At 42.5% G+C, this 17,731-nt stretch overlaps 1 protein-coding gene across 4 annotated transcripts in view; it reads right to left on the bottom strand.

The window, feature by feature from the left end:
* Positions 1–1,522: 1,522 nt before the first annotated feature.
* Positions 1,523–17,731, bottom strand: part of cep192 (centrosomal protein 192) — a 38,235-nt gene continuing 22,026 nt past the window's right edge. For all 4 annotated transcript variants that reach the window (XM_058053670.1, XM_058053671.1, XM_058053673.1 and 1 more), the window contains exons 31-51: positions 15,857–15,949; positions 15,105–15,217; positions 13,608–13,784; positions 13,443–13,533; positions 12,322–12,501; positions 11,973–12,233; positions 11,784–11,905; positions 11,014–11,123; positions 10,601–10,763; positions 10,379–10,469; positions 9,569–9,647; positions 8,713–8,836; positions 8,457–8,559; positions 8,174–8,390; positions 6,304–6,380; positions 6,007–6,102; positions 5,630–5,749; positions 4,544–4,656; positions 3,558–3,684; positions 3,341–3,399; positions 1,523–2,023 (exon numbers count right to left, since the gene is read on the bottom strand). In XM_058053670.1, the coding sequence (XP_057909653.1) occupies positions 1,885–2,023; positions 3,341–3,399; positions 3,558–3,684; positions 4,544–4,656; positions 5,630–5,749; positions 6,007–6,102; positions 6,304–6,380; positions 8,174–8,390; positions 8,457–8,559; positions 8,713–8,836; positions 9,569–9,647; positions 10,379–10,469; positions 10,601–10,763; positions 11,014–11,123; positions 11,784–11,905; positions 11,973–12,233; positions 12,322–12,501; positions 13,443–13,533; positions 13,608–13,784; positions 15,105–15,217; positions 15,857–15,949 (2,655 nt within the window). In that variant the 3' untranslated portion in view covers positions 1,523–1,884. The remainder of the gene's footprint in view (positions 2,024–3,340; positions 3,400–3,557; positions 3,685–4,543; positions 4,657–5,629; positions 5,750–6,006; positions 6,103–6,303; positions 6,381–8,173; positions 8,391–8,456; positions 8,560–8,712; positions 8,837–9,568; positions 9,648–10,378; positions 10,470–10,600; positions 10,764–11,013; positions 11,124–11,783; positions 11,906–11,972; positions 12,234–12,321; positions 12,502–13,442; positions 13,534–13,607; positions 13,785–15,104; positions 15,218–15,856; positions 15,950–17,731) is intronic.

The following is a 17,731-nucleotide window of genomic DNA, read 5'->3' as shown; positions in this document are numbered from 1 at the left end:
TGACCGGTATATGAGTCTTTACGTCAGTGCCAACAGCATATATTCAGTTTCTTCTTTTAGTCTCATTGGCGAAATTAAATATTCTATATTCACACAAAAACCTCAAAATCCAAAAGATGTTTAACCAGAGTTGAAATATTGAGACTTTTTTTTCCAGAAGTCTTCCGTATACCACAGCTGGTATGTCCCAAACGGGCGTAATAAAAGTGTCCAGCAGAGGGAGGCAAACTCAAACAATAGTTAGGATAAGCGGCACAGAAGGTAGATGAATGGATGGATGATGGATGGATGGATGATGGATGGTACACTGGCATATTTAAGGGTTGCATCACAATGTTGCTTGGTTGGATCATTTGTTTGTTAAGGAACGTCACGTGGTTACATGCATCCAATTTATTATGTCCGAAACAGTAGGAAAAAAAAGGTATTATTTAATCCCACCCATTCACCATATCCATCACTGATCATTTACACAGTTTTACGTGTTGCTTGCAATATTTATATATTATTAAGGAAAAGGGTCAATGTAGACAAATCGATAAAATACAATAAAAATGTAAAAGATCAGTATTTGGGTGGCACGGTAGTCTAGTGGTTAGTGCGCAGACCTCACTAGGAGACCAGGGTTCAATTCCACCCTCGGCCATCTCTGTGTGGAGTTTGCATGTTCTCCCCGTGCATGCGTGGGTTTTCTCCGGGTACTCCGGTTTCCTCCCACATTCCAAAAACATGCTAGGTTAATTGGCCACTCCAAATTGTCCATAGGTATGAATGTGAGTGTGAATGGTTGTTTGTCTATATGTGCCCTATGATTGGCAGGCGACCAGTAGTCCAGGGTGTACCCCACCTCTCGCCCGAAGACAGCTGGGATAGGATCCAGCAACCCCTGTGATCCTTGAGAGGAAAAGCGGTAGAAAATGAATGAATGAATGAAGATTAGTATTTGCATATAGATTTATTGGTGACCATGAACAAATAAACATTATTGTAGAAGAGAGGTGTGGCGTCGCATGACGCATGGATGTTGAGGGGATCTGTTGGCTGCAGGATTGCGTCTATGCATTTGTCATGTGGTGTGGTCCTGCTGGCTTCATCGCGCCGTGAGACAAAGTAGCCGGGTAGAGGAAAGTCTGGGCTTCCTTGCTTAGGCAGCTGCACCGGCAACCTCATCCTGGATAAGTGATAGAAGATGGATGGTGTAATATTTCCACCTTGCATTGGAATTGATTCATCCAGGTTGTTGACGTCCACTTTGATTGTAGAAAGTTGGCCAACTGTTTCTCAAGGTCAACATCGAGCAAGTAGAGCTTGGACGGGGAGCAGTCACATATTTTCACCTGTGAAAAAGTGGAAATCTGCTCCACACAACTTCTGAATCAATCATCACATTTTGTATGCATAGTAGCATTTAGCGCAATTAATTGCAGATTGTGTGATTAATCACATAAGCCACATGATTAACATTTGTAATAATTACCCAGCTTTAACAAGAGGCAACGCTATTATTTAATAAAGACTTTATTTCCAACATATCAATACAGCAGTGTATGTACATATTTGCATCCTTCACAATAAAACTCATAGTCCAGGTCAATCCACTATGCACAAGTGTGAAAAAGGTGTGCTTGGAACGCTGTAGATAAACTAAACTACATAAACGATGAAGGTGTTGCCATGATAACGTACTGTATGTTAAAAGCAGCTTAGTAGATGTCAATGAAATACTACAACTTGCTGTACGTGAACAAGTGGGCATGACGCCATGCTGGGAACCAAAGGGAGACACATCCTCATTGTGGAGTTATGGCACATTACAGAGAAGCAAGATAAGGACTTCATTCTTTCAGATCACTCCAACGTGTGGCACCCTTTTCTAGTCCGGCTCTACATTGAAGACAATGCCTCACCAGCCAGCTGGATGAGCACACTTCCACTGCTTCCTGTTTGGATGAGCATCAAGCCGACGTGTTTGCCAGCGCTGCTCGGTCTGAACTTCACAGGCAGCTTCATATAGTGCTGAGGCCTAAAACCAATCAAACAGGAAAAAGAGACATAGAAAATATAATATAGACCAGGAGTGTACAAACATTTACAGTGAAAAAAGAAATGATACCATTTTGTCACTTTGATATTTTGTAAAGATATGTTGCATCCCATCTTCGTCATATACAACTGTCCCTTGCTATCATGGTTGGAATATTGCTCCTTCACTATATCAGACTTTCTGAAAATGATTGCCGTTTCATGGTTGACTTTGGCATATAAAGAGTCAAAACTATTGAAAGCCAAGTTATATGTAAGTATTGTAGTCACTAGGGATCAGTAATGGAGACTGGCTACAGAGTTAGCAGAGCCCAGCTGCCACGCCATGGCTAAAAATAGAGCTTGGGGGAGGTTATACGCGTTTTGTGTGGAAGTGGTAAGTTTTTGGCTTCTTTGTCCTTCTTCCACACACACCTTTTTTAAGTTTGGAACACAGTGGTATGAAAAAGTTTGGCCACCCCTGATAATGTTAAAGATTGTTCTTTATAAATGACAATAAATGTTGTTGGGATCAGCCATTTCAGTGAAATGTATCATATAGCAGACAAACACAGTGATAGATGAGAAGTGGAATGATGTTTATAGGATTTCCAGAAAGTGTGTAATAATTATTGAAACAAAAGTAGGCAGGTGCCTAAATTTGGGCACCCCAACAGAAAAATTACATCAATATTTAGTAGATCCTCTTTTTGTAGAAATAAATGCTTCCTATAGCTTCCAATGAGGTTCTATATTCGGGTTGAAGATATTTTTTACCATTCCTCTTTCCAAAACATCTCCAGTTGAGTCAGGTTTGATGGTTTCCAAGCATCAAATCACACCACAGATTTTCAATAATACGTATTTAGGTGTGGGGACTGAGATGGCCATTCTAGAATGTTGTACTTGTTCCTCTGTATGAATGCCTTCGTAGAATTTGAGCTGTGTTTAGGGTCATTGTCATTGTCATTGTCTAGGGTCATTATCCAGCCCCGGTGCAACTGCAATTTTGTCACTGATTCTTGAGCATTGTTGGCAAGAATCTGACTGGAATCAATGTGGCCTTCAACTTGAACAAGATTTCCAGTACCTGCACTGGCCACACAGCCCCACAGCATGATGGAACCATGGAACTGCGCCAGACTGCACTGCTCACAAAATTTACAAAGTGTGCTGGCCACACCCCGTTGGAGCAGCGTAGACATCTTTGGGCGTAAGAGCCCAAAGACCTCAGTTAGCCAGACGGGATGGAATGAAACGCTGAGCATGGTGGTGTTAAAGGTGTCTTATGGAGGATTGTAACAAGAGTTTAACTCACCTGAGGGAATATGTGGAATGCTTGATGTGGAAGGGCTCCTGAGGTTTTACAAACCTCAGCTGCAAGTCAATTTGAGAAGCCACACATCAAAATCAAATCCACGCAAAACACAGCAAGTGTTAGTGCTAACATATGATTCAAACAATTTAGTCATGTTATTTTGGTGAGCAAAATGGTGTAACAGTGGAGTGTTTAACAGGACACTTCTCGTCCTCACCTCGTCTTCGCTGAGTGAGTTGTTGCGGATGGTGACTTTCAGCGTGCTGGACTGGCCCACGCATGTATCAGGGAACGTGTAAAGCTCTTGAGGGGAATAAACTCCCTTCCACACCGGCTCTTCCTGGCTGAGGACAAGTTTGCACAGGTGTAAAATAGAGTTGGGCGATAGAATCTATTCCTGTATATAAAACTAATAAAAAACAAATACTTTTATTGGTATAAATGTTCAAACATAAACAAGCCAAGTTGAACACTGCGCGTCGCAGTGGAAATATAAGTTTAAATTAAATTAAATGCTGTCATTGTGCGCAGAAGAAACATTCGTGTGGGGAAGCATTTACTCTGCAGACCGCTTAATCGTATGCAGAGTAAATGCGGGCGAAAGTGTGATGAGTGGGCTGGATGAGTATATTTTCACCACGGTGTGTTTTATGGCTTTAATGGAAGGAACATTTTACTGCGCTCCATGACCAGATGTAGGTCTTGAGTAAAAAAATATACACAAGATGCCCCATGTCTGCTTAAACAAAACGAGAGTATCATAAAAAATATCTACATATGCAGTTTGAATTTCATGAGTGACTACATTTTATGACAAGCACAGGCATTAGTTTGTTGAAGTTTTAGTAACAGTGTGTGCAGAGGCTGACAGCCCATTAGAAAAGTTAGCTGCTTTCTTACCAATAAATACATGTGCTTTACAATTTGAAGTGAAGTGTATTTCATTATATGGCTTAATGTTTGTAGCTTTTTATACAAGACTCTGCTGAATAAAACTTTTATATCGTCATATTGTGATACGTCCTAAAAAATATCCTGATAAATGCAAAGGCCCATATCACCCTACCCTAGTGTAAAAACACGTACAATATGGCGGTATGATGCCACACATGGCTATGGAAAAGATTGATTGAAAGATTGATGGAAGCTCAGTTCACACATTGAAGGACTCACGTAAATAAATTTGTGCCAAGTGGACAATACCTGCTCTTCCCTGCTTCAACCTCAGCTTTCTTCCTCGTCTTAACGGTGACCTCGGTTTTGACCAGAGAGCAGTCTCCTTCCCGGGGTCCTACCACTTCTCCACATTTGACCCCCTACAGACATACACACAATTAGTTCTTCACTGTTTCACAGAACTGTCATTGAAAAGCTTGTCAGTAGAGATTGGACTGATACAGCATCACCCATTGCAGCATACAATTATAAGCGCAGGCTCGGTAAACACTCATGTATATAAACAAACATGAATGCATCTTCACGGTGTCCAATTAGGGATGCTCCTATCTGGGTTTTATGCTGCCCATTCCGATACCAATCATCCATGAGTGAGAGCGGCTGATACTGTTCACATTTTGTAATGATTTTAGGATGAGTGCCAGCGGTGCTGTATAAGGATGAAAAGTATTCCAAGGTCCACTGACTGACAGAGAGCCCAAAAATAGGTCACGGCAGTGAGTTTTTTTCTTCTTCACACAATTCCTGGCTGCCCTCCTATTGGCCAGATAACATGAAAAAAGGGACCATAAAATCATCCTCATTTAGACAAAAACATATTTGACTTACTTTTAAAAGAAAGCAGACAGAATTGTTTGTTTTGGCTCACCTGCACAGTGAGAGGAAGGCGGGTGTGGTGTCTTGCTACCCAAGAAACCACACTTAACGCTGGGATCACTTCAGCGTGAAATAGTCCCGGCCATAGGTGATTGGCGTTTGAGATCAGCATCAAAATTTAGCAGGATATGCTTATCACGTACAAATCCTCAGCTATTGATTGGCAGCTGTCGATCAAGCATCCCTAATCCCAATGGCAGATAAAAGTCTGTTACATCAGAAGTAATTATTCCACTCCATACTATCTTTTCAATGACCTCAAATTTGTGAGGTCCTGTGCGTTCTTTGCACAAAATATATGTACGAATGTATGTATGTTAGAAGTCAAAGCCATCCCAAGAGGATCACTGCGCCCCCAAACATTATCAAGTCAACTCTCTCGTAAAACTAACAGCCTTCCACCACTACAGAATGCCATTGAAGGTGAGGTTCCACTCCAGGTAAAATAGTCCTCACCGTTCCACATAGTTCAAGGCGTATTTGAGATTTCAGCTGGGGCTCAGACAATGGGTGGCACTCCAAATCCCAGAACTGGGCATAGTCGCCTCTGTCTCTCGGCAGGAAAGTAATCAGCACCTGTGGGAGGCATTACATTAACCGAGCTGCAACGGAATTGTTATTTTTTTATTAGCATTAGCATTGTTACACCTCAGAAATACGTTACTGGCATAGTGACACCTCACCACACCACACCAGCTAGAAACCAAAATGCTTTAAGTATTCCATGTTATCATAAATGTGCCTGATACTACAGCAAATGGTCAAAGCATGGATATAAAACCTTGTTGGAGGTGTTTTAATAAGAGGTGGAATGCACGTGTCCCTTGTCCCACCTGCATTTTCTCACGAGCTCCCAAAGTGCCTGACAATCTGGAGCACCTGAAAGCAGTGTAGGTGGCCCGGTAGACGTCACTACTGTTGTCGACCCCCTGAGGACAGAGAGAAGGGATCATTCTCTGCGTGACTGTGTCCAACCAACACAAAAGACAACTAGAAAATTCATTGGTGGAAAAAGATCTACATGCTGTGTGAGCCACAGCCAGGTCCAGAAGACCAAGTGTGGTATGAATATGAGTTGCCTAAGGAGGACAGAATAGAAAGTCATGCATTCAAACTAATGAAACAATCACCTTGACATACGGAGGTGCAAACGATGATAGGTACCACCTCACTTCCACTTCCCCATTCTCCACCACCAGCTGTGCCTCTAGAGTGCAGGAAGAGACAATGTAGACTGCTGACACATTAGGACTTCAAGCTAACATGCAACACTTTGGCGAGTACTCATACCCATCTAGATACCCCCTGCCCTTTTTATTTATTTCCCAATAAAGATGTTAGTGACAAATATGGCTATTTTTGCTGGTCATATTACTGATCAAATTACTCCAATGTGATCCAATATTTTCACCTTCTTTAGTGGCATGAAATAATAAAAAAAACAAAACAACATTGAGAATAATAGGAACAGTAGGTTTCAACTAAGCATTTCAAGTAGGGATGCTCCGATCCGGGCTTGATGCTGCTGATTGTAATACCCATCATCCATGATGGAGATTGGCCGATTGCATGGAACTGTACATTTTCCAATGTATTTATAATGAGAGCTATCGGTGGTTTGGTGGCTGTATGATTGGGTGTATGGTTTTTGCATATGATGGACAAGTTGACAGGTAGAAGCAGCCAAAATAGGTTTTCTGCGTCGGGTGACTGGGCCCCCCCTTAGAGATAAGGTAAATAGCACTGTCATCTGGGAGAAACTCAGAGTAGAACTGCTGCTCCTTCACATTGAGAGAAGCCAGATGAGGTGGCTTCTTTTCAGGATGCCTCCCTGGGCAGGAATTCAGGGTACACCCAGGTGATAGAAGGCTTCTGGGAAGACCCGGGACATGCTCAACTGGCCTGGGAATGCCTTGGGAGGTGCTGGAAGGAGCTGGACAAAGGACGGGAGAGGGATGTCTGGGCTTCCCTGCTTAGGCTGCTGCACCCCTGAGCCGACTCGGTTAAGCGATGGATGCCAGTGCTATTGGCCGGGGGTGCCATATAAGGTGGAACGGTTCGGACAATTGCTCGGTCCCCTGGCTGCCATGGCCAAAAAATTGATAATTATTCAGACATGGGGCTCCAACTTGATTTATTTTTCACAGGGCACAGAATTCATGGCTGCACCCTTTGGCTATATGATCTGAAAAAAGAAGCCAGAAAATCACCTTCATAGAGGTAAACCATTCGACTCACTTTTTCAAGAGTACTATAGGTTATATTACTGGTGAAACATTAGTTTCGGCTGCATTAGCTGCCGTTTAACTGATGATCACGCCGTGATCCTTGAAAACTCACCATACTCCCTCAAAATGCCGTATTAAATTCAAGCTTTTGAAAATGCTACTCCCTGCTTGTTTTGGCTTTTGTGATCAGCATTTCAAGGCTTTTATTGGTGAATGCCGATCACATGCTTTTTCACGGAAATCAGCAGATGTTCATCGGTGACATATGGATGGGAGCATCCCTAGCTTAAACCCAATATGACTTCCCCAGGTGTGTGCCAAAGGTGTGCATGACAAGTATTGCACTCAGCTGCAATGACATCACCCCTACTCTTCACCAAACAGACTAGCACACGCTGCTATGGTCACGTGGGTTCTGCATGCTGGATAGAAGCGCTTGCACAGAGTCTGAAATGGACTCTTTGCATCAGAGTGCCAATATCAGAGACTTCAGATGCAGGTCAATATGATCTAATTGTGTCTTTTTTTTGACTGACGTCAGATCAATAACGCATATCCATATTGAATAAGAACACCCCTACTGGACACGTTTGGACAGTCACATGAAAACATGCATCGCTCGTCTCAGGCCCCAATTTCTAATTCGAAACATATTGCGTTTTTTGTACACTCACTTTTTGAATGCCCTGTGGCAGCATGTACATGGAATGGACTTTCCCATGTTTGTCAGGGGGTCAAATGACAAATTTTCATTTTTCATTGAATGTGCTACCTGATGTTTCTCCTGAGGGGGTGTTGGGGAAGATTATGTTTTTGTTGCTGATGTGGACCAGAGCTGGAGTTGACTGCTGTGGTGTGGGGTTCAGTGCTGTCTTAGATGTCGGCAACACGGGAGTGGCGGCCTGAGGGCTGAGAGCTGACAGAGTCACATCCGCTGGGGCAGCAGAAACATCCAGGGCCAGATCCCGACGGATCTGGATCTTGATCAACTGTAGAAAAGCAGGTTCTTTATTTATCGTACATCCCCAAAGAATAGTTGTGTACAGTTGTGGTACCTTCTGTTGGCCATCACACTGGACGTATATTTGTCCACTCCAAGGGAGCGTGACAGACTTGGCGAGTGAAGGGTTGGGGCTGATCAAAATCTGCAGGTGGCACCTTTGTAAACAAGGACTATACTTTAAAAAATGTCTATATTGTTCACAACTGCAAGAGTGAGGTTTGTCATTCGGTCAGATAATGGCTAAACATGTGCATTAAGCATGTTGGTGTGCAAGCAAAATTCGTATTTAAAAAGGTACAGATTCTTACTGTGGCTCAATGACGCCATGCTGAGGGGTGATAATGAGGTAGTGGGCAGGCCAGGACAAGTCAAAGCTCAGCTCTCGAGAGGTTTTGTTTGTGATCTGCACCTGACTGGTGCTGGACACAGCGTCTACCAAGACAAAGTCATGTACAACAATCATTTAGAAAAAAAATAAATACATGTTCTACCACGGTTTGCCTTTCACGGATTCGCAGATATTCATTTACTTATTTATTTTTAATTACAGCATATGAACGTTGTTACAGGCTGAGCTTGACCCTTTAAGAAGGCTCCTGTGTCTCTTCCCTTTGTCTGCAACATCCATTGTTTTCTTTATCCTGACTGGCTGTAGACCACTGTCAATCAATCAATCATTCGTGCTGCCCTGCCATGTCTTCTGCATGTGTCATCGCTAGCTAGCTTGCAAATGAATCTTGGGTTGGATGGAGGGTGGCAGCAGGAGTACTGCGGTAACATGTTTTAACAAGGGTACAAAAACGCTACAGTAAAACGGCACCAGGAGGAAAAATTTGCATTGATTTGAATTTGCAGTGACTTCATAATTTCATGTTTCAGACCTAGGTTGGTGATTAAAATTCAAAGGAAGGAGAAGAGAAAGAGAGAAGTGAGAGAAAATGTTATGGTGGGTTTTACAGCCTTAAAACATAGATAATCATGAACTTGGCTACTTTGCGGATTTCACTTATTGCAGGCTATTTTGGGAACCTATTCCCAGCAATAAACAAGGGAAGACTGTATTACACTATGTTCACCTTTAACTAGGGGTACAAAGGCACGTCATCATGTTTCCATCTGTAAAGCGGGAATAGTTTGGGTGAAATATGTCAAAAGGAGACTTACTCATAGAGGGAACTGCGAGGACAAGTTGCTGTGGATACACCGTCCAGGACGGTGGCTGTTTTTGGGAAAGCTCTGAGGTCTGTGGGGTAAAAACACATTCAAATACCCTTTGAATTTCTTCAAATGTATGAGCATGGGCTATATCAAGAGTGTCAAGTGCAAATCAGGGCCCATTTGAGCTCACAGCACATTTTGAAAGCATACTATAACAAGAAAACAAACTGCCAAAATGGAAAAATCTGAAGTAATTTTACAAGAGGGTCAATCAGAAATCACTGTTCTTCATGTTCAAATGAAATTAAACCATTACCATTAATGAAAATATGTGAAAAAAGTTATAATTATGGGACAAAAACGTAGAACAATGTTGATATAGTGGTAAAATACTTAAGAATAAACTTGTAGTATTATGAGGAAAAGTCATTTTAACAACCTAAAGTTCAAATATTAAATAAAAAATAAAAAATGTAATATGAAAAACAAATCAAATAAAGTTGTCATTTTTGAAACATTAGGTTGAGTAAGTTAGAAATAAAAAATATAAGTAATAATGATGATGATAGTCACATATAATGTATTGTTTGTTATATTCAAATTCTAAAATAAAATAAAAATAAAGTAATAATATTACAGGAAGGAAATCACGCCCAAAGTTGTAGTAAGTAGAGGCTTTTTCATCAATACCACAAAGCTGCACCCTTCCTTTTATCATGATGTGGGCCTTGCTTGGATTCGTTTGGACACGCCTGTGTTGCATCATTCCACTGATAAGCCAGCTAGTAAAACCTAGTCTTGAAGGGCTCATGGTACCTGGAAGGAGGATGCTGCGACTGGCATGGCTGGACCTTGCGGACCCTTCACTGGCAGCACGTCCAAAGACACATTACGATTTGTAATGCCACTAGCAATCAACAAGACACATGACATCAAATGACATGGAAGCATCCTTCAAGGACTAGTGTTGTGTTGCTATATACAAATGAAATGAAAGGCAGACAGTGATGATACTGCAAGTTGCCATGGTTAGGTTACCCGTCTGTCACCAGCTCTTGTCGAGTAGAGGTCAGCAGTAACTCTGTGCAGTCACTCTCCTCACACTTGTTGCCATGCATGCTTCCCAGTAACAACACTGCAACCTTTCTCATGTGCCCAAAGAAGACGTATGCCTCATTGGGCCGTGGAGGCATATCCAATGCTACAAGAAAGTAAGTCTAGTCAAACGTTGAAGGGCACGTATCACAATAAATATCCCACATCTTGTTTGAATACAATCCCTAGACGCGAGGAGTCACCATGAGTGTCAGGTCAGGAAGTTATGACAGAAATACACAACTGCATTTATAAACACTGGGTATTGTGGGATGTCACAATCTTAAGAGTTCTTTTAAGATGGTTTGTCTGTTATTAGTATTATTGTTATTATTTGTTTTAATCTTATGTCTTACCTTCATTAATCATTTCCTCTCCCAAAAACCTTTCATCGAAGTTGGAGTTTTTCTGCAAACTGTTCTCAGCAAGAACATTCTGTCCGGCATCTGGTTTGTTTTGAAGCAGTCTGAAAAAAAAAAGTGTCTTCAGAAACAATGTTGAGTACTACACAGACTGGGCATCGATGAACAGATCTGCTTGCATGCTAGCATGGTTATGACTCAGACTATATGAGCTTCTTCACTACTTTAATGTAAGGAGTGTTTTACAATGCCCCGTGACCATGCGCAAGTGAAGACGGGAAGCAGCTTCGTTCTTGTATCCAACATTCTCAACACACAGAGGACATACTACCAGCCGTTTGTAATGCTGTTTGCAGTCTGTACAAATAAGTTTGTGATAAAAATATCTTCCATATGTAGCTTTCTATACCAGACACAGAGTTTCAATTATACACACACACATTTGTATTATCTAATTTTCATTCTGAGTCCACATAGAGTCACACATAAAACAAACAAAACAAAAAAACACAAACAAAAACAAAGTAACAGAGTAATTAACTTTGCACAAAATAATGATACCACACAAGACTAGAAATCACCTCCAAAGTCATGGGAATTGTGGTAATAGTGCTGAATAGCCTGGTTTAATCAATGTAATCGCCCCTCTGACTCCAGATAAGACTGGAAATAGTCCACTATACGTCAGAAAAACTGCTTGGCCAAGGCCAGCCCAAAGCCGGGTTACTTCCTAGTGCAGCATCATGAAAGTGTGAAGGCCTCACCTCCTGTACTGCTGCCTGGAAACCTCATCTCCACAAAAGAGTAGCACAGTGGCCAGCAGGGGTGTCTCCGACTGACACAGGTTTTGCTCCCTTTGTGTAGATTTGATTAGCACGGTGACCACCTGAAAAAGCACCAAAGCTGTGATTCACGTTGCTTTTCCGTGCTGCATCCGGCATGCACTCTCCTACCTCTTGTGTCCTTTCCTTAAGGACAAACTGTGACGGTGCCAGACTGATGACAGCTGGGTCCATAAGCGAGCGAGACGGTAAATCCGAGAAGGCCACAGCTTTGATGAAAGCAGCTCTGGACCCGGTGTTCCTCACGCACAGGCACACCTTGCTGACATGATTCACAGCAACGTCCCACATTGTCGCCACATAGCCATCCGCCTGCTTCCTCTGGTCCTCCAAGATGATGTTGCTGGTGCCTCCATAGCCAGAAAGGGGAATCTGAGAAAAAAAAAGCACAATACGGTCAGCCACAACTCAAGAACTGATAACCAAAAGAGGTAAAACCACCAAGGAGAAAACTTTTTACAGTGAATTTGACCCCTGGTTGAGATGACCGGACTCCTGACTGTTTGATCTCCAGTTTGGCAAACATGCAGGCCACCCTTGTGGGGGCAAAGAGCAGGTGGATGGCCACATCCTCTCTGGGGCGAATGGAGAGCTCTCCATGCCGGGTCAAACGCTCCTCTGGAGTGAACAAACTCTGCAGCTGAGAAAGATAAGTCCTTGTGTTTACATCCAAATAAGCCACCAAATAAGCCATCTTAGCCAAATACACAGTTGCACGCTTTTTTCTGCATTTTCGGCATTTGACCATGTTGCACAACTGTTTTACTGCTGATTACTAAAGAACAGAAGGGAGAAACTAACTTTCTTTTGGTGTACCATGTGTATATAGCCAAAGAAAACAATATTCTGTGTACCTTGAAAAATCAGTCCAAATCATCAACAACGTCCGTACCGAGAGGGATGGCTTTTTAAAATGGTTGGGATTGAATGAGTTAATGATATTAATCAAGCCTACTGCAATGCTCATAAAGCTACCAGTTGGCAAACACAAATGCACAGCAACATAACATTTCAGCTACCAGCAGTACACTAAACACACTGACATAGCATGCTAACAATATCATGAATTAGTGGCAATGCTGTGAGAAGCGTCTCAGCGTCTCAGCGTGACGTGCAATGACAAGTGGACTACAGAGGTGTTTAGAGCTGAGATACATATATGGTGTTGGAACTGCACTGCTGTTCATGTGTTCAGGTAAGAATAAACTTAAGTGTCAAACTCTGAGGGGGCCTACTGTGTTGCCGTCTGTTGTCATTAATCGAGCAGTGGGTTGCCATGATGCACATGTGTTAGTTACATAACGTAATTAAATTAGTTACCGATAGCCCTACTTATTTGTATGTATTCACTTTATTCTATTAAGTTGTAATTTTTCAACACCGTTCCAACCACGCCTCCTTTCTTCGCTTTTAATTCAACCCTGCATACGCTGTTCCTGTGTTTAGCTTTCTAAAAGAGATAAACATTGTGGAAGTGAATCAATGACCCGTCACTGCTGAGACGAAGAAGGGGAAGGATGAAATGAATGCTTCCTCCTCCTCTTTCAGACATGGTGTAGTGTGCTAGTGTAAACAAGATACCTGAAAACAGTCATGGTCTTGGCCACGGATAAGCAACCGCAGCTGCTGAGTGATATTGCTTGAATTGTTCCTTAGGACCAGCTTCTGCTGACTGAAAAACAACGGCAGCTCTTTGTCAGGCTGTATTTGTGACTACAATAATCAAGAACTTGTAACGTGACTTACACAGCTTGCCCCAGGGTGACCCCTCCCCAGGCCACAAACTGCTTGTTAGAGAGAATTGGGGGAAGCTGACTGGCCAGGCCAGAGCCAACGATGGCAGCTGGCTCATCTGGGACAACATCTCCTTTTAACATGACTTCATACTGAGGGCCTGAAGGCAGCACCAAGATGTTGAGAAGGCTGAAGGGAAAAAAAAATAGTTAAGTATAAAACTAGAAAAGCATTAGGAGAGCACAGACCTCTGCCAAGCACCGTGCATGGTAACGTTAGCATGATGTGAATGTTTTGAAGTCTTTTTTTTTTCCCAAACCGATAACTTTCTGCTTCTCAAGACCGATGGTACATATAACTGATCCAGATTTAAGTGTAGTTTGTGTACACCTGGAGGTAAGGAGGACTGGAACAAATGAAGATGTGACCAAGTGTTCCTGTTGATTGGCCCGAATGAAATATCATGACATTACCACCAAAACATCACTACAGTAAACCTCGGATATATCGGATTCAATTGTTCCCACTGGTTTTGTCCGATATAAGCAAAATCCGTTATATGCGTATACCGGAAAATGTCCGTTTTACGCATATATCGGATTTATATCCGGTATATGCGTAAATCGGATTTTATCCGTTATAAAAAGGAACTTTCCTTGACTATGTTTCCAATGTACCTGGACTGGGCAATGAAAAGAGACGTAAGGTAATGAGAATTTAACTTTATTGGACTCTGAGCATAACAAATTGTTAATTAAGCTAGGCCCTGTTACGCCCGTCAGGCCTACGTTATTTCCAATAGTGAGGTTAAGATCTCATTCACTGCTGTGCTAGTATTATTGACGTCACTCACTTTTATATTTGTCCTAAATCTGGAGGCAGGAGAAAGACAATAGCCAGTGACATCAACAAGATTAGCATAACGATGCGGCCATCCGATATATGCGAGGGAAATTTAATGGAAATGCATTGGAACGGGACTGGAGATTTTGTCCGAAATAGGCGAAATCCGTTATAAAAAATCCGATATATGCAATGAATTTTTATTGGAAATGCATTACAGAAAAATCGGGTTTTTTTTATCTGTCCGTTGTGAGCGAATTTCCGATATATCCGAGTCAGATATATCCGAGGTTTACTGTACTATCAGGAAAACCAGAGTAGAGAGAAAAGGGAACCATCTGCTGTGGCCCAACAAGGTGCACTGTATTCGGGTACATGTACCAAGCAGCCTGTGTGACGCCATGAAGGTCTCTGGCAGACCTTTTGCACTTTTCAAATGATACAATGCTGGCGTTTCACATAGTTGACTATGTTAGTGTGCTTAACTTTATAGGTGAGCTGAGCTATTTTTTATGTTATTGGATTTATGATGTCATAATTCCATTCATATCAACTCATTATCATATACCCCACTGTCATTATTAGGGGCTAAGAAATTTGAGGATTTTTTTTCCATATTGAAATAAGACAAGTGCTGTGAATACTTTCTAAATTCACATGTGTTACCTTTCTCTGCATTTCCTAGCTCCCCGCGCTTGAAATGAAACCACGACGTGTCGCTCTTCTCCAGTCGCGAGGAACAACTCATCAGGTGTGACTGAGAAACACTCATCGTTGCTCTTGGAAGAGAAGACAAATACCAGGAGAGAAATGTTTGCAAGACCAGAGTAAGACAAAAGGTAATAAACCATACATACAGGGAAGACACAAAGGTATATATATGATAAATAGGTAAAAATTATATATTTTTCTGTTTTTATCTGTCACAGTAACAGGTGGATGACTTTCTGTATATCTGTTCTCCTCAGACAGCTGCTCCTCAAATTGGTGAACCTGACACTTTGCCAGACATCAAACCTCTACCCAGAAGACACACGTCCTGTCCATGTAAGGAGTTTCAGATATCGGTCAAGGTTGAAGGTGTTGATTCATGGCAGGGTCATGGCTTTCTTGGTGGCGTCCTCTCCATCCATGGTGATGTAAAAGGGGCAATGGTAGGATTGTAGGATTGATTGTTGGTGGTTCTTGCTCAACATCCTACCATGTTTCCTTCCCTTTGAGGGCGACAGCATGGGTCTTCTTCCAGAACTTGTGGAAAACTACAATTCTCTATCCTTTGCCGAGTTCCGTTGACTTTTTCAGAGCATTGGCCCATACAGCGTTGATGCTACCAAACAACAATAGCTGCAGCACAGCAACAATGTTTGATCTAATAATACGTAGTATTACCTACCTACGAGTCAAAAGGTGAGAATTACCTTGAGTTTCATCTGCACATCAATGTTTCCTGCATTCTTTAAGGGCAGTGTGCTTTGACAACATTTACCCAGTGCAGCACGCAAGGTGACAATCTGGAAACAAAACACATCAATGAACACATTTGCAATGGAAAAAACAATTCAGGTTATATCACAGCTGCCTGGTTCCTTTCTTTATTTTCCCCTCTCTTACTTTTACACTCTAACTTTCACCCTGTCATATCCATTCTCTCACCCTCTTTTACTCTCATTGACCCTTTTGCTCACACACAACATCGCATGTGAATTCTGACTAGCCGAAGCTGAAATGCTGTGGAAATTAGAATTAATGTAGGAATGGTTTGAATGATGTGAGGAATGTGGCAGCACCAGGAATTGTGTGGTGCTAAGAACACTCATAAAATAGAATGAATTGTCAGAATTGTTGTAGTTAGGGTCATATACTGTACATAAAAACTTTGGGGATCACGTGATCACATGGATAGATTTTGTGCACTAAATTTTGTCCATGTTCAAACCTAGATAAAGCAATTTCAGTAGAAATGACAAACTGAATTGGAATGTAGATTGAATATTAAAGTCATGGCCTTCTCTCCATTCTCATCCTCCTCAACCTTACGCAGCTTTCAATACCATACCCCACACTGTCCACATGGATCATTTAGCCTCCACTGGGGTCTCTGGCATGGCCCTCCAATGGTTCTATTCCTATACTTGTCCAACCGTTCACACTTTATTCAAAGTCAAAATGTTCACCAATGCTCACCAATCATTCACAGTGTCTCTCAAGGTTCAGTCCTCGGTCAACTACTTTTAATTATTTACCTTCTTCCTCTTGGCAACATTTTTTGTTATTTTGGCATTCGTTTTGATTGCTACACCCCTTCTCCCATTATTATTGGATTTTTCTTAGGACTACTTACATTTCCCTAAATGTATCTCAGCACACTAAATGTCATGTCGGTGGGGGGTGGTTTCGGCCTCTTATCACAATGCACCTTCAGTCAAGGTTGGCCCACCAAAGGCTGATCAACACCTGGGTGCGTGTCACACGATTGCACCTCGTAATCATCTATCTCACCGCCCATGTTGTGTCCCTAAGCTTCTTCTTAACTGCCTTCTGTTGGGGCCGTCCTCTGATTCCAACTTCAGGAGCCTTGTGGTGGAACTAGCTACAAAGCCTCTGCACCACTCTTTCACAATCCATCTCCACCCCACTGCTTCCGCTGCTAGGTTGGCATACCGCAGTCTCTTACGTTCGTCTGGTTCAGCGATGGCATCTTCCCATGGGTTGGTCAGTTCAACAATGAAGACACGGCGGCAGGACTTGGACCAAAGGACCAGGTCTGGACGCAGGTTGGTCAATGCAATTTCAGGAGGGAAGGTGAGCCTCTGGTTTAGGTCCATCCACATTTCCCAATCCCGGGCTGCGTTCAATGAGCCTAAGTTTGGAGGTGATGCCTTGTTCCTCCCTTTCTCCGCTTCTCAAATGAATGTTATCTTTCATGGGAAGGCAGTCTGGGCATTTAGCAGCATAGTGTTAGTGGTTGTCCTTTTGCTCTTAAGTTCGGCAGCCAAGCACTTCAGCACTTGGTTATGGAGCCAAGTGTATCTTCCTTGAATTAGACCGACGTTGCAGCCCACCAGGATTTGTTTGAGGGTTGCTGGGGCTGCACACTGGAGGCAGGCTGGTTCCTCTCCATACCAGAGATGTAGGTTGGCTGGAGAGGGCAGGACATCATATGTGGCTCTGATGATGAAACTTAGCCTGTTGGACTCCATCCTCCACATGTCGTTCCATGTGATTTTCCTCCTCTCCATGTCCTCCCACTTCATCCAGCGGCCTTGCAGGGCTTGGGAGACTGCCTTAGCACA

Source organism: Doryrhamphus excisus, chromosome 17 (genome assembly GCF_030265055.1).
Source record: "Doryrhamphus excisus isolate RoL2022-K1 chromosome 17, RoL_Dexc_1.0, whole genome shotgun sequence".
NCBI classification, from domain to species: Eukaryota; Metazoa; Chordata; class Actinopteri; order Syngnathiformes; family Syngnathidae; genus Doryrhamphus; species Doryrhamphus excisus.
Note: the sequence above shows the minus strand (reverse complement) of the source record. Positions and strands in the feature narration are given on the sequence as shown.